Here is a 16,919-nt window from a genome sequence, read left to right as displayed (position 1 = left end):
GTAGACCTACTCCACTAAAAATTAATGAAAATGAAATATATGGCTCAACAGGAAAACGAAATGCATCGTGAGAAATATAAAAACGAAAGAGGAAGAATAAGTACAGAGCGCAAAATGGCCAATTTTTACAGAAATATTAATTGGATTTTCTTAAAAAAAAACGCATCAACAATAGTACCTCATGGCTGATGTGGAAATCTATTAATAAAACTTTAATAATTATATTCTTAATTATTGTCATCATTATATTATTATTAAAGAGAATTTATTATATTAGAAATAAAAGCGTAATATTTCATCATTAATGAGAGTAAGAATTATTTTTTAAGGATAAAAAAATATTTTAATTTTGGTTTGACGGAGGATACGATCTCATCTTATATTGTACATGCGACCGTTCCTGAGGCAGTGTCTTACGCGCGATCGGCGGCTCGGCCGCCGCGCTTCGAGAGGTAGTGGGGGAAGCGCGGGCGTTGCCTCTGAAATCGGCTCGCGCTGCTCATTTAATTCCCAGCACCGGCCTATGGTATGAGCAATTTCACGCGTAGTTACACTTGGATCTTCAGAAACAATAACATGTATTTGCTCAATGATTTCTGGTATTGATGCGCTTTTTGGACGTCCACTGCGTGGATCATCTTCAATGCTTGTACGGCCACGTTGAAACTTAAGTGCCCATTTACAAACCATTGTTTTTGAAGAAGCAGATTTCCCTAACACATTTACCGTCTCGGAATGAATTTCCATTGCCTTTAAACCTTTTTAATAAAGGACTCAATCACTGCACGCTGTTTCAAATTTTCCATTGCAAACAAATATACTGACACGTCAACTTCAATTGGCTTGTAAACACAGAAAGAATTGACAGATGGAAATGAAACCTAACCTAGATTCATGTGAAGAATAATTCTATATAACCGACTACAATTTATAATTCTACCGTTTAATTACAGATGCCGCTCCGCGAACTTTTCACGCAACCTGTACGATCTTAATCGATTACCCCATCTTCTCATCATCAGAAAAGATATATGTTCTCGTTCTGAAAGACGTAGCATATTGACAAGCGGAAGAATTAGTTAAATCGAATAAATTAATATCAATTGGATCAATTTAAAATTTTTCTAAAGAGAATGCCGAAGAAGAATGACTGAATGAAATTGATGCAAGTAACGACAGCTACGAATGCTGTTTCTTAACTGTTGCTCGAATTCGAAAATCGAAATATTTAATATTCCTTTCACTTTGTATTTTAAGAGAAAGTCGAAATCGCGCAGGCGTACAACCTCTATGCGGTACACCTTGGGTAATGCTAATGCCTTCAGTACTGTAACTTTTAAATCTTGTAACCCGCAAAATACTTAACGAAAAAACATTCAATTATAGTGTTTTGGAAAGTCCTCGAGATAAGCTACAAGAATGTATAATGAAAACTAGGAAGTTCTGTTTAAGAAATTTAAGATGACCTTCACGTGACCTTGGCAAAGCTATTCAAAGTCATACTGATATTGCAATACAATACGTTACTTGAAACCCTACAACTTTTGTGTGAAACATTTTTTCATAAAAATTTTCGATTTATTTCGAGGTCTCAGTATTTTTTCCTCACCCTGTATATCATGATTAAATTATCATATATAGAAATATCAATTTTTTTGTCGTAAAAGAAATGTCCTATCTAACATTTTTTGAATAAACATTTTAGGTAAGGAGTAACTTTTCTAATGTCTAAGACTTGTATATGTTGCGTGACTAGTTATTCTCAAACAGTTATTTTGCAATTGCTTACTATAAGTTTTATGAAATTTATTCGATTCTAATTATTAACAGTCTATACTTTGTTACGTCTTTAAATAGTTATAAAATATCATGTACACAAACACCGCTCATCATTGATTACTATTTCTTCATCGTATATATTTAGCATGCGTAATAACTATATTCTTTTTTGTTATTGGATTACCAGTGTTGAATATTAATCGATTAAAATTTTAATTGACTAAAATAATTGGCAAATCAATATTCGTATTTAATCGTTCCATATGTAATAATGAATAATTAAATCTTTCAATTAATGAAATTAGTTGTTATTGAAATTAATTATTATTATTAATCAATTTACACTAAATTAAATCATAATAATAAATTGAAATTATCATTATATGTTTATATATCATTATATATATATCATTATATATTATTATTATGTAATTATATGTTTATATATTATTATTATGTAATTACAATTTATTCGATATTAATTTTGATTATCTTAGTTGACTAGATTTTCAAGCATAATTCAATCAAATAATGCTCAATATTATATATCAGCATAACTATCAGTTTGATCGCGAAGTTTGCTTCGACGATTGGTTTTGATATCTACAACCGCGCACAAGAAGCACGCGAGAGTTTGTCTCCGCGAGTAAACTCTTCGGAATCAGCAGCCACGATAAAACGGTCGAGCGAATCAAACGAATTGTGGTCGTTTATATTGTCTCTCCGTAATTCACATGTACATAGACTTTCGTCTCCGGAACGAAGAGATTGGCCGCGAACCGATGAAGAGCCACGACACGAGTCGTCGTCGTTCGTGATCCGCGTCAATCGAGACTGTTGACTGAAGTTCAAGGTATTCCGTGATAATTCATCGATCACGCGCGCGACGGGTGGCTGCTGGTGTGCGAGCGCGATCTCACGAGTCGCGACAAAAATCCACCGCGAATCCCGATCTCGCTGCACACACACACACACACACACACACACACATATATATATATATATATATATATATATATATATATATACAGCCGCAGACAAGCATGCCGTACTGAGGAATAGATATGACTAATAGACACCGCTTGTGATGTATGCTACGCAAAAAGAAGTGATAGTCGCTCGGCCGTTGAGCTGATTAGTCTCTCATGCGACGATACGACCCGTGCCGTATCCCATGCGTGCGCGGTTTGTTGACCCAACTTTCAACAATGAGCCAGATAAGAAGCGGCGCGAAAAAATGGCCACTCACCCGCCGATGACGGCGGCTTTAAAACGCGCGACTTTCTGTCGTCCACCGCCGGTTGTCAGCTGCCACCGTCGTCATCACCATCATCATCATCATCATCATCGTCGTCGTTGTCGTCGTCGTCGTCGCTGTCGTCATCATCTGCTGCGTCCTCTTATTCTCATCTCACATACACCTCCATCCGCAGACTTTAACTTGTCGTCGTGTGACTAAGCGCTGCGTGGCTGACCGAGTTCTTTTTTCCTTTTTCTCTTTTCGCAAGTGCGTTGGACGCGCACGCGGTTATACGCGAATACAAGACAAAGCGGAACACAGCGGAGCGGAGCGGAGAGAAGCGCAGCGGCGGCAAGGCGGAGGGTTTGCAATCGTAAACGATCAAGCGAGTGCACGTGCTTTTCGTTCGCGAGTTCGTTGATTTTTACACGTGAACGAGTGCAAGAACGCGTATATGCCTCGATACGGTGCCGTCATGGGTTCAATGAAGTAAGTATCTACTATGGGATTTCTTAATTTTTTCTGTCAATTGCTACGTCGAGACATATCTTTGGTGTCTTGCGTGTATATGTGTGTCTGTATTTTTTTCTTTTTTTATAAAGTTGGTAATTTTTGCTTTCATAAAAAAACTCGTTTGATGAAATTATTTAGGCCTGTTGGCAGTAGCACACATATATTTGCAATTCAATATTGTTTGTAGTGTATAGGTTTGAGGATTTTCTTCTTTTTTATCTAGAGATCAATGTGATGGTGATTAGTAGATTTCTATGATCATTTATTTAACAATTTGCTACCACGCAGTTCGATATAATGGTCCGGCTGAAAGAAGTGGGAGTTCATGAAAAAATGCAGTCACGAAACAAGAGCGCTTCCCGGGCGCTTTCTAAATTTAACATGTTTAACGAGATTGTAACTTTATGTAGTGATATACTCGTAGAGCTACGCGTATCGTGCCGGAACATCGAGCTGCTTAATGTGATATGTAAAAATTGCCCACTTCATTTTTTTTATACTTTTAGTTATATCATGTAGCGTTACATCATGTGATAGTGAAAGTGATAACTATATACAGAAGTTTGTGTAAGGATGCTTCTTAATATAAAATTATGAGCGCTTTTATCCTCGACGATGTATATAAACTTTCGTCATGTAGACACAGCTTTCAATGTCGACGCGCACTAATTTTCGTGCGTATGTAGAATATAAATTATACAGTCAAGTACGCGAGAGAGACGACGAGTTGTTTGGAAATAAGCTGCGTGTTGTCAAAACGATGTCTAGGTCGGCGCCTGCGTGCGTTGAATATGTGGTGGCAGAAATGCCGATGTACCATATCGTCCCCTCGAATCGAAATACATATTAAATACATCAAAATACATATTAACAGCCGTACATTATGCATTGGAGATTTGCCCTTATCAGACGTTATCGCATAGCGAATTCGGTGACCTGCATTAGCAAGCATTGACAGTGCGGACATTCCCGCACATTTGACTGATGCTCTCTGTCTCGATACATTAAGATCGTTGTTTTATCGTATTTGATTGCAGTGCTTTGCTGTCGTATAATTTTCGTATAATTATTTCTTGATGGTTTTAACAAAGCCACAAGAGACGTTTAAAAAGAAACTTTCCCAATCCTAGAAAACTTTTCCATCGAAAGATGTTACCCGTCTTCTTAAAAGATGTTTTACCATTTCTTCCAGAAATTATGCAGCGAAACTCAAGAGAAAAAAAAAATTTCAGAATTCTCTGTTTGCCGTGCAAAAATAGAAAATACTTTTGATTTACTAAAAGTTTTTATAGGTGGATTAGATTAGGATAGATTGGATTTTGATGAAGTTGTATAAATTTATTATAGCTTCCTATTTATTATAGCTTACTACATTTCATAATGCAGTGCATTATTCGTAATAAAGATAATTTAGATGGTTTTCTTTTCTTTGTTACAATTACCCTCCTTAATTCAATTTATTTTAGCTTCTTAAATTTTGTAAATTTCTAATTGTTTTATTCTATAGTTATTAAGTATGTTGATTGTTGTTTTATCTTAATATTCTGCTAATTTAATGCCACTAGAATAGGTCATATTTATTTCCAGCTTTTAAGCAAGTGGTTTTTCTACAAAGCGCACAAGATCTGAGGTCTAAAAGTTTAAGCTGCAAAATCGACATATCTGTTGAAAAATACAGAATATGGCAAAAATATAGAAATGTACCATAATTAATTAAATTAATAAGAATGTTTCTTTTCAACGGCTTTCTTATGCGATAACAGTATCTTTTGACTTAGGTAATTTAATATAAGTGTTTTCCTTTTGTAAGTTAAGCTTCAAGGAGCGCAAACAGGTAACCGAGACCTTATCTCTATCGTTGAATTTCAATCCGACTTCGCTAGACACATGACTTCTTGAAATTAATTATTAAGCTTGATATCGAAATAATTAAATTGTGTGGTTACAAGTGCCGGCCTCTCGAAATTTTAGCTACTCGAGAAAGAAGGTTCGAGAGCCCGTCGTAAAATGCGCGATTAAAGTTCGTCACATTGGCGAACCGCCCGTGAATGCACCGGCGGCTCCTTTGCCATAGCCCAGCATGATAGAATTCTCGGTGTAGATTTAGCATTCGTGCTTTGTTTCACCTTTTCATTAAACCCCTCACGTATGCTTTTCTCGTACGTGCGTGCATGGTTCATTGCCACGGTATGTCGGCGACGACCAAGGTTTGGTAACCGAGTTTTTCAAGGAGCAATAAACGCTGGATTGATGAGGCACCGATGAGACTATGCTTTCCAAGTTATCTGTTTTATTCAATTCTCACGGTGATTTTCGTAATCACTCCTTTAGGAATTTCGTTTTCAAATTCACACATAGCATTTGTATCTAATCGACCGCCTCGTTGTGCGAAACAGATACAACGAAATTCAAAGAGATAAGCGATCGACGACAACGCGAATCTTCGTTCGTGCGATTATTCCGGAGTTCGTTAATTTGTATCGCTCGTATAGTCGCGCGTAATAATTATTCACAGGAATGAGATTAGCGATCTTGTCTGTTGTCTCATCGATTAACTCATCGATATGTCTCACCGATCGGCTCAATCTTACACTCATTTTCTCGATAACGATTAATCTTATCGTCTTGAGAAAAGAAAAACAACGAAGAGAAAACATGGTGCGGATTGAAGACGAAGATATAGTGCGGTCTTTCCGTCAGCGTTGGCTCGTAATTTATCTTTATACATTTGTACATTTCCTCCACGTATAACGAAGCGTTTTTCATTTTTCCTCATATGCTCATAAACACGTTTTGCGGTAATATTTTTGCAGTTGTAGTGGCATTCTTACGAGGTATGTTGCAAAACGAATAATTTCTGAACGGCAACGGCAACGGCAACGTAGCAGCGAGTTTTCATTGTTTGTGATCGGCATAACTCGGCCTCGAACGATTGAGTTTCTAATGCCCAATTGTTGTACGTGCCGTTGTTCGAATTTATCTTCTAATGCTTACATCTTATGTCATTTCACTTAGCTCGATCTTAATACATAAGTACATTTCGTTCTAATATTCTTTGAACATTTTTGTATGTATTTCGCAACTCTGCTGATGTCCAATGAGAAGAATGAACTTCTAGGAATTTCTCAGAAACAAGTTCTATTATTGGACTATCGGCTGGATAAGAAGGCGCTATACATACGTATATACAGCGCTTTCTTATGCGAGGTTTAATGCCAGTTCTACAATAGATGTCGTAAGTTGTAAGCCGTAAGAAACGGCCAATCACAGTTGATTATTACAAGAATATGGCTATGATTGACAAGCCTTCTACAACAAGCCGTTAGTCTTGAGCCACAAGCAAATCGATCAATTATAATCGATTATTCCAAAAAATTATCGATCGGAATTGGTCAATTTGCTTGTGGCTCAAGACTAACGATTTGTTGTAGAAGGTTTAAGCGTCGTCTACAATGGCAGCAGGAGTAATAGATTAAGGCTGTAAGACATCGGAGTAAGTTGTTTTTCCAGGAATATAAGGCGTAGAGTAAGATCATATCTGAAATGGTTGAATTCCATTTCCTACAGTTTGCTCCCTTATTCTGAGCCAATGAGAGTTCGGCAGCAATACATACGCGATAGAAGGTATGCTGGTTGACGCTGATTGGCTTATTGTAATATTTACTATACGGCATTATAGACTTTCGGTCGTAAGGAGGTTTTAATTCTATAGCCTAGGGCTGCGTTCCGATATTCACTGCTAGCACTGAAAATCTATAGTATAGGTGACATAAACTATATATTTTCAGTACTGGCAGTGAATATCGGAACGCAGCCTATGTCTAAAAGCCACAGACTTCTATATTATACATTAGACCAGAGCTCGGCAAAATGTGCACGCGACGGCCGATTTTCGACTATCTCCGCCCACCGCTATTCCCTTTACCTCGCCGCTACGCGCGCTGCCTACAAGCCGCTCGAGTCTCAGGAGCGTGTTTCCAATAGTTTTCCACGTCACCTATGAAGTACTATTGTTGACGCGTTTTTTTTTAAGTGGTATTCCCAGTAAGCCTAATCCACTGATGACTGTAACAACCCGTAACTAATTGAACAGAAGCGAAATAAAATATGTTAAATGAAGAATATTCAATTCGATTTTCGGCGTCTTTTATTGGTAAGAATGGAAACGTCAATTTGGATATTGCATGTAGCGAGCCGCATAAGACGTGGTAAGGAATCGTCGCCTAAAGAAGAACACTTCTCATTTTTTATAAACTTCATTTTTGAAAAATGAAGAGGCCTACTGGGGATACCACTTAAAGAAAAACGCGTTAACAATAGTACCTTTTGTCAACAATAAAACATTTTGCCGAGCTCTGCATTAGACTGATAAGTTGTCTCTTTAACATGTCCCCTAAAAGTATGTACTAAAATCCCGCGCATGTGCATATTCACTGATCATTATTTTCTTAAATGGAAATCCGAATTTTTTAATATAACATCTTTTTCTACCAATTAATTTGAACAACTTTTGTCTAAAACATTTTCTTATTTGCTTAATTTTTTTTTAATATTTAAAGAAGACGATAACTTTTTCATATTTAACTTACGATATCTTGCTAACTATTTGTTGGAAAAAAATAGTATTAGACTTTTTTATTTTATTTGATCTCAAAAATATATTGTTACAGTAGTGCCCTAACTGTTGTTAACTTATCGACCTTTGGAAATTTCAAATTGGAAATTTCAAAATCATCAAATTAACAAAAATTAAGGTACTATTGTAACAATATATTCTTTAGACCATAGAGACCATAGATAAATAGAATAAAAAGGCCTAGTACTATTTTTTCTTTCGATAAACAATTAGCGAGATATCGTAAATTAAATATTAAAGAAGGTTACCAAATTTTCCTTAAATATCTCAAAAAATATTAGGTAAATAAAAAAATGTTTCAAATAAAAGTTGTTCAATTTAATTGGTAGAAAAAGATAATGTAATAAAAAATTCAGATTTCTATTTAAGAAAAGTAATGATCAATAAATATCTCTAAAGCGGCGCCATCTGTAAACAAACTGATATAGTTATTTTTGTCTGAAACATTTACTTTTGTCTGAAACATTTTTGTTTATCGGGCTCAGTTTTCGAGATATTCGAACCGACTGTTTACAATGGGATACGCTGTATATACACATATAAATTGTTAAAGTATCTAATATTTTATAAATATACTATAATGAGAGAATACTTTAGCATACTGAAGTATTAACGTGATAATTGTACAATGGGTTATATATTCTGTTCCGTTTTGTAGAAAATATTTCTTATTTGACACCCATCTGTGAAACAGCGGAATGGAATTGTTCTGATTGGTTAATTTCATAGACATTTACTGTGCTCGCCAAAAGTCCCGGGTCACCTAAATAATTTCTGAATGGTTTAAGATATTAGATTGAAATTTATAGAGATACAATGAGATTATAAAGTCTATCATTTAACTATAAAAACACTCACTTCCACATTACAGGAGAGCGGGGAGAGAGGGAGGTCGAAAAATTTTAAACGACATAAGGGGTTAAGTGAAGGCTCGTTTGAAAGGGCTTTCCGAGACGAAAACAACGCAGGGTCGTCGAGGTCTTTACAATTTTTTTCGTAGAGTTATAATTATTTAAACATTTCTATTGAGATTTTGCGATAAAGAGGCCATGGCGAGTAAGATAAGGCGTATTTCTAGTAGGTAAAAGTATATGTGTGTGTGTGTGTGTGTGTATGTGTGCGTGCGTGCGCGCACGTGTGTTCATGTCACCGCGAGGATAAGGCCTTTTTTCGTCAGCTCCACAATATTTCACGACTCCAAACCCTCCTTGCCGCGAAAACTTGGCAGTGTCCTAAGTGAACGTAAAACGTATCCATAACGTTAGTTATAAGATCTAGTGTGACTGAATTCGAAACATTCACTATTTTTCCTCGCAGGACATCAGTTCAAACATTTAATAAAATAATAAGTGTGTTTATTTCTGCATACATACATCAGTGTTAGGAACTTTATGAATGCGGCTATATTTTTCGCAGCAAGGAGGGTCTGGAGTTGTGAAATATTGTGGAGCTACGGACTGTGAAAATACGAACCACGGAATCCTTATCCTCGCGGCGAACACGAACCACGCGCGTGCACGCACGCACACATACACACACACACACACACATGTACTTCTATCTACTTAGAAACACGCGTAAAGCCTTATCTTACTTGCCGTGGCCAGTTTATCGCAAAATCTCAATAGAAATGTTTAAATGATCATAATTATGCGAAAAAAAATCGTAGAAACCTCGATGACCCCGCGTTGTTCTCGTCTCAAAAAGCCCTTTCAAATGAGCTCTCGCTCAACTCCACATGTCATTTAAGATTTTTCGACCTCCCTCTTCCCGCGCCCCCCTGTAATGTGAAGGTGGGTGATTTTGTGGTTAAATGATAGACTTTGTAATCCCATTATATCTCTATAAATTTCAATCCAATATTTTAAACCATTCAGAAGTTACTTAAGTGGCCCGCAACTTTTGGTGAACTGTATATTATATTAGACTGCTAACTCCCGTGTTTTTAGAGATAATTTGGACTTCGAAAATTATGTATTACATAGTGTGAGTAAACGTCTGTGCATGCGTAGCGTAGATAGTAAAAAAGATATGTAATATAGCCAATATTTATTATATTTATGTCAATATTCATTATATTTTATACACTGAGAAAATATTGTATTAAAATTAAACAAATCATTGTTCAAATACGATTGTGAATACATTTATTTAAATTAAGCAATTATTTTCTAAAATTCAAGAAAAAAGTTTACATTCAGAACCTCTGTATTTCGTTTTAGAAATTAGAAATATAACAATACAATTTTTTCTCAGTGTAAGAAGTTACGTATATGTACATTTAGGCTGCGTTTCAAAATTCACTGCCAGTATTGAAAACACATAGTTTGTGTCATATATACTAGAAAATTTCAGTGCTGGTAATGCATATCGGAACGTAGTTATACTACGTAGTATTACTTTTCCATTTCAACCAATCGGACATCAGTATTTTACTGCCTACAGGAGGCATGCGCATGAGTTCAGTACATTGCTTTCAGAACCATATATTTTATCCAAGTTAGCAGTCTAGTAATAACATAGATGTCTGTGGTTAATCCCCACCATTTGCCTTTTCCGTCCTTCTCTCATTCCACTATTTTGAACTTTATGTGTATTCTAAAAATTTTTAGATATCCTAAGGTTTTTAAGACCGCTAATTTTTTTAATAATCTGAATTTAATCAAAATGAATCAAAATCCAAGTACGTAAAAACTAATTTTGCGAACTCAAAATAGTATACAGGGTGTCCGGAATGTGATCATTAATATTTTGTGTACTGGTAAAACTCGTTAAAACAATTAAAAAAGTCCTGTGCCATTTTACAATTTTTTCAATATTTATTCCGTAATTAATTAAAATGTGTAAACGAATGAGCGCACGAGAAAGCGACAGGATGGGCTCTGTGGATAAGAAGATGGCTTACCTCGCGCGGCGAGAGACAACCGTAAGCGACGAGAGGCATGCGCGCGCGACGAGGAGCGAGCGAGCGCGAACGACGAGCTAGCGAGCGCAAGCGATAAGAGGCGGCTGCCCAGCGCTCTCTACGCGCTCATTGGCTCACATGTTTCAATTAATAACTCGATAACTATTGCCAATTTGACATTATGGTACATGACTTTTCTTCTCGGCTATACCCAATCTACCAGTACACAAAATATTAATGATCACATTCCGGACACCCTGTATAAAGCTTGCACAATTAGTTGAAAAGAATCGAAATTCATCATTTTTGTCTGCCGTATTGGATCTACCATTTTTTTTACTTCACCATATTTGTTTTTGCATTTCTTTATTTTCATATATTTTTTTCACATCATTTTTTATTTTCACATATTTTATTATATAAATATGAAAATTAGTCGTCCTTTGAGACTATGTATTAATCGCACAAATATGTATCATGTTTCATAAGAATTACAGACAATTTTGGAATGATCTTCACTATTTTTTTACTGTTCTTCATTTTATTAATAAGTGTTGTATCAATTGCATAAAATGAATTATTGATTCTATGCTATGAAATAATCACAAAGTCAAAGTTTCAGCGAAAAGTATTAAAAATTGTAAAAATGGTAAAACAAAAAAAAAACAAGAATTTTGGGGTGCTTTAATTATTCCTCATAGTCCTCCAAAAGTTAAAATCGTCTTAAGTTTACTTTTAGATATTTTGTAGTTAATGATAAAGTCCGTATAATATGTGAAGATAGACATATAAGACGATTTTAAATATAAAATTTGTCTATAAATATCAGCTTAAGTGATGATTAAACCCATATAATCTTATATTTAAGATTGCTTTAAGCTCATCTTTAGATGTATAGTCTCGTTTTATTGGTTATGAAGCATTTTAGATCCATTTTAGATTCAAAAATTTTAGATTCAGTGAGTGCAAAAGTTTTGATGGGTTTCGTAATAGAAAAAATACATCAAGAAATTTTATTAAAATTAGAAACCATTATATTATTAGAAATTATAATTAGAAACCATTTATTCTTATTCTATTAAGTAATCGTCATTGTTTTCTACAGGGTTTTTCAATTGGTGCGGGTCGAAGCTGGCAGCCTGTGGCGGCCATGTTGTTTTGGCGGCGTCTGTCAAACCTGTTGTTTATTATTCAGTCACTGATGCCAAATCACCATGACAAGTTACACGATTGAGCAGCGCGTCCAAATGATAAAACTTTATTATCAAAATGAGTGTTCGTTAGTGCAAACGTTGCGCGCGTTGCGCCCATTTTACGGCAAACGCGATGGCCCTTCAAAGTCGACTCTCCAACGTTTGGTGGTCAAATTCGAGACGACCGGTTCGGTAAACGATCAGCCAACACCCGTACGTCAAAGGAACGCCAGATCGGCCGAGAACATCGCCGCTGTAAGTGAAAGTGTGCAGGAGAACCCGAGGCAGTCAATTCCTCACCGTGCACAAGAACTCGGCATTTCGCAGACTTCAACTTGGCGAATTTTGTGTCGGGACTTGGGCCTGCACCCGTACAAGATCCAACTGGCTCAGGAGCTCAAAGTTAATGACCATAGACAACGCCATTTGTTCGCTGACTGGGCTTCGGAGCATTTGGAAGAGGACCCCAATTTTGGCCGAAAAATCATCTTTAGCGACGAGGCGCATTTTTGGATGAATGGCTATGTTAACGAGCATAATTGCCGTATATGGCACGACGCCAACCCACACGAGGTTCAACAGGTAGCAATACATCCACAAAAAGTTACTGTTTGGTGCGGATTTTGGGCCGGCGACGTCATTGGTCCGTACTTTTTCGAAAACGACGTTGGTGGGGCCATCACCGTCAATGGCGAGCGCTACAGAACGATGATAACCAATTTCTTTTGGCCCAAATTGAACGATATGGACGTGGACGACATGTAGTTCCAGCAGGACGGCGCTACGTACCACACAGCGGACGCCACGATGGACATTCTGCATGAACGATTTGAGGGTATGGTTATCTCTCGCAGAGGTGACGTGAATTGGCCACCAAGATCGTGCGATTTGACCCCGTTAAACTTTTTCTTGTGGGGTTTTCTGAAGTCGCAAGTCTATGCCAATAAGCCGCAATCGACCGATGCCCTTAAAGTCAACATAACCCAGGCCATCGCTCAAATTCAGCCGGATCTATGCGGCAGAATCATTGAAAATTGGACCACTCGGATCCGTGCCACCGTGAGAAGCCGCGGCGGACATTTGAACGATGTTATATTCCACACATAATGGCATACATGGGCCTTTCAAATAAAAAAAAAAATTTCGTTAATACCTCACACACAGCTTGTTTTATTCCATTGCAACATCGACCCGCCCTTATTGAAAAACCCTATATTATCTTTAGTATATTATAGTATATATTTGCATATTTCTCTGTGCTGCTATGAAACTATAAATCAATCACATCTTTGAAAAATTGAAACTTTTGCATTCACCAAATATAAGATTCGATTATGATTGTGTTCCTAAATACTACTGTGACAATACTGCTACTAAAATTATATCAGTTTTAAACTCATCAGTAAATGGTTAGCAGCATTGTAAACGGGACACATTTACAGTATCGTGCAGTGATTAGCAAAATAATATAATTATGTATGTAAAGATTCAAAATAAATTACGGCCAAGCTAATATCAATTTTACTGAGTGCACAGAATATCGCAAATTTTATTGAAGAAAATTTTTAAAATTCATCATCAGATGAAGAAAAAATATATTTTTCATATATTTTATTTTCACTTCCGTTAATTATTTAACTAATTATTTAACTAATGACAATTTTTACTCTATTTATTTAATTCTTACATATCAGCTAAGTGCCAGATGCATTACTGAATTTGCACTGTTTCGGGATAACATGTGAAATTCAGTGCCGTAAGTCAGTGATTCTTTAGAATCTATTTTCGTGAGAAAGATAGTAAGTTTTATTATCTTATAGCAAACTGAAAACTATATTGGAAACAATATTATTAGTATTTTTGCCAATATGTTTTGGAACGCAGCCTATAAATACTAATCTATGTAAATTAGTAATCCTATGTTATATGACCGCGGCAATTTTAAAAGTAGGATACCCATATATTCAAATATTCATCGCGAAATTTTTGGACATTTATGCATGGCACGTCTACGTCCATGTCCACGTCTAACTTGTATTATTGCAAAAATATACACATAATTATTAGTTATAGATACAAATATATACATGAAATACATAACATAAATATGTCATATATGTAAAGACTATGATATTTCTGATAGGATAAACTGCATTAAGGATCGAGTACTATAAAGCGTATTCATAAATAAATTCATAATGAGTGTATAGCATATTGTATTTATAATATAGTATTTAGATATAATATAATATTGGGTCTGGGAAAAAGTTCGTGGCGTTTTTCCCGATAGATGGCGTCAATTGCAAATAACTCAGGAAACAGAGATCGTAGCGACACCACTAAACGCTCGTTGGAAAGGTGACACTTCGAGCGTTACTTTGAGTGTATAAACATCGAAATTGGTGCAGTGGTTGGAAAATTGTTTGCGTTTGAAAATGGAGAAAAGTAATGAGAAATTGCGCTATATTTTGCAATATTATTACGACAAAGGGAAGAATGCTGCGCAGGCTTATGAAAAAATTTGTGCTGTGTACGGTGAAGGTACTTTATCAAAATTTGCTGCGCGGAAATGGTTCGCTCGCTTTCGTTCTGGTAATTTTGATGTGAAAGATGAGTCACGCTCTGGTTGTCCAATCGCTGAAAAAGCTGATGAAATTCTTGAAAAAGTCCAGCAAGATAAGCACATCAGCAATGTCGATATTGGTATGGAGCTAGGCATTGACCACAAAACTGTTTTGAACCATTTACACAAAGCTGGCTACAAAAAGAAGCTCGATGTATGGGTTCCTCATGAGTTGGGCGCGAAAAACATGATAGACCGAATTAACATCTGCGATGCGCTGCTGAAACACAATGAAATCGAGCCATTTCTGAAACGTGTCATAATCGATGATGAAAAATGGATCACGTACGACAATCGGAAGCGTCAAAGATCGTGGACAAGGGATGGTGAGCCGTCACAAGCGTTCACAAAGCCTGGATTGACGCCGAAAAAGGTGATGCTGTGTGTGTGGTGGGACTGGAAGGGAATCGTCCATCATGAGCTACTTCCAGTTGGTCAGACGATTGATTCTCAACTCTACTGTGGACAACTAGAGAGATTACGCCAGGCAATTGAAAGAAAACGGCCCAAATTGAATAATAGGAAAAGTGTTATCTTCCATCATGACAACGCCCGACCACACACTTCTTTGATGACCCGTCAAAAATTGCGAGAGCTTGGTTGGGAAGTTTTGATGCATCCACCGTATAGTCCAGACATAGCACCCTCTGACTATCACTTCTTCCGATCTCTGCAGAACTCTCTCAATGGAATTAAGCTGGTTTCAAAAAAAGCATGTGAAAACCATTTGATTCAGTTTTTCAACCAGAAACCGCAAAAGTTCTTCACCGATGGCATCATGGCTCTATCCGAAAAATGGCGAAACATTGTCGATAATAATGGAGCATATTTGGTTTAAACAGATTCATTTTCACACTATAAGAAAACCTGTTGAATTTTACTACAAAAACGCCACGAACTTTTTCCCAGACCCAATATATTAACTTGTTAAAATAAATGGTTAATAAACGAACAAATAACAAACGAAAATGTAACGTATGTTTAAAGACTAAGCGAGCAATTGATAAAATTAATAAACTTTTTTTAGAATAATTTTAGAAAATAGGTGTACAAATGAATAATCTAAATAATTTTAAGCAGTTATGAAATCAATTTTAAATTGAATAGATTTTCCCGCTCTTTTGTGATTATGCAATGTTGACATATAGCTATTAAAAAGAACATATAGTTTGGCGAAATGCCCAACATAATCTTCAAAAGTTTTCAGTTCAGTACAGTCGAAAATGGCAACAGATAAGGTGCATATCCGACACTGCATTCTTTACGAATTCCAACAAGGAAAAAATGCTACAAGAGCATGCGAATCGATTTGTTCCTTTCACGGCAAAGGTGTTGTATCATACGATGTGTGCGCATTTTGGTTTAAGCGGTTTAAAAGCGGTAATTTCAGTCTAATCGACAAACAACGCTCTGGAGGCCTTCCGAAGTGCGGTAATGATGATTTGGAACAACTGTTCGCTGAGAATTCGGCACAAACACAAAAAGAGCTTGCAGAACAGTTGGGAGTAACGCAGCAAACGATTTCCAAACGCTTACATGAGATGGGAAAGATTCAGAAAGAAGGAAAATGGGTTCCGCATGAACTCACTGAAATCAACAAAAATCAACGAGTGGCAGCGTGTCTTTCTCTTCTCAATAAGCAACGTCGAAAGTCTTTCTTGTGGAAAATCGTTACGGACGATGAGAAATGGATACTCTGTGACAATCCGAAATGCAGAAAGTCATGGGTAAATCCCGGTGAATCATCAAAATCGGTTGCAAAACCCAATCGCTTCGGAAAGAAGGTTCTTCTCTGGTGGTATTTGGTGGGATATCAAGGGCGTGCTTTATTATGAGTTGTTGGAACCGGGTGAAACAGTTACTGCGGACTGCTATCAACGTTAATTAATCTGCTTGAGTCAAGAATTGGAACGAAAACGCCCGTATACTGGCAAAGTAGAACCAGGAGTCCAGTGAAATTGTTGCATGACAACGTCAGGCCACACATTGCTTCCAATACAAAAGACACCATAATGAGTCTTGGCTGGGAC

General features: G+C 36.6%; 1 protein-coding gene across 1 annotated transcript in view; it reads left to right on the top strand.

Annotated features, from left to right (window-relative positions):
- The first annotated feature begins 2,919 nt into the window (after positions 1-2,919).
- LOC105185295 (solute carrier family 22 member 21) overlaps positions 2,920-16,919 on the top strand; it is a 63,445-nt gene continuing 49,445 nt past the window's right edge. Inside the window, exon 1 of the mRNA XM_025299582.1 lies at positions 2,920-3,508. Within this exon, the coding sequence (XP_025155367.1) occupies positions 3,474-3,508 (35 nt within the window). The 5' untranslated portion in view covers positions 2,920-3,473. The remainder of the gene's footprint in view (positions 3,509-16,919) is intronic.

This window comes from Harpegnathos saltator, unplaced genomic scaffold (genome assembly GCF_003227715.2).
Source record: "Harpegnathos saltator strain DR-91 unplaced genomic scaffold, Hsal_v8.6 scaffold286, whole genome shotgun sequence".
Classification (NCBI taxonomy): domain Eukaryota; kingdom Metazoa; phylum Arthropoda; class Insecta; order Hymenoptera; family Formicidae; genus Harpegnathos; species Harpegnathos saltator.
This window is presented reverse-complemented; position numbering and strand designations above follow the sequence as displayed.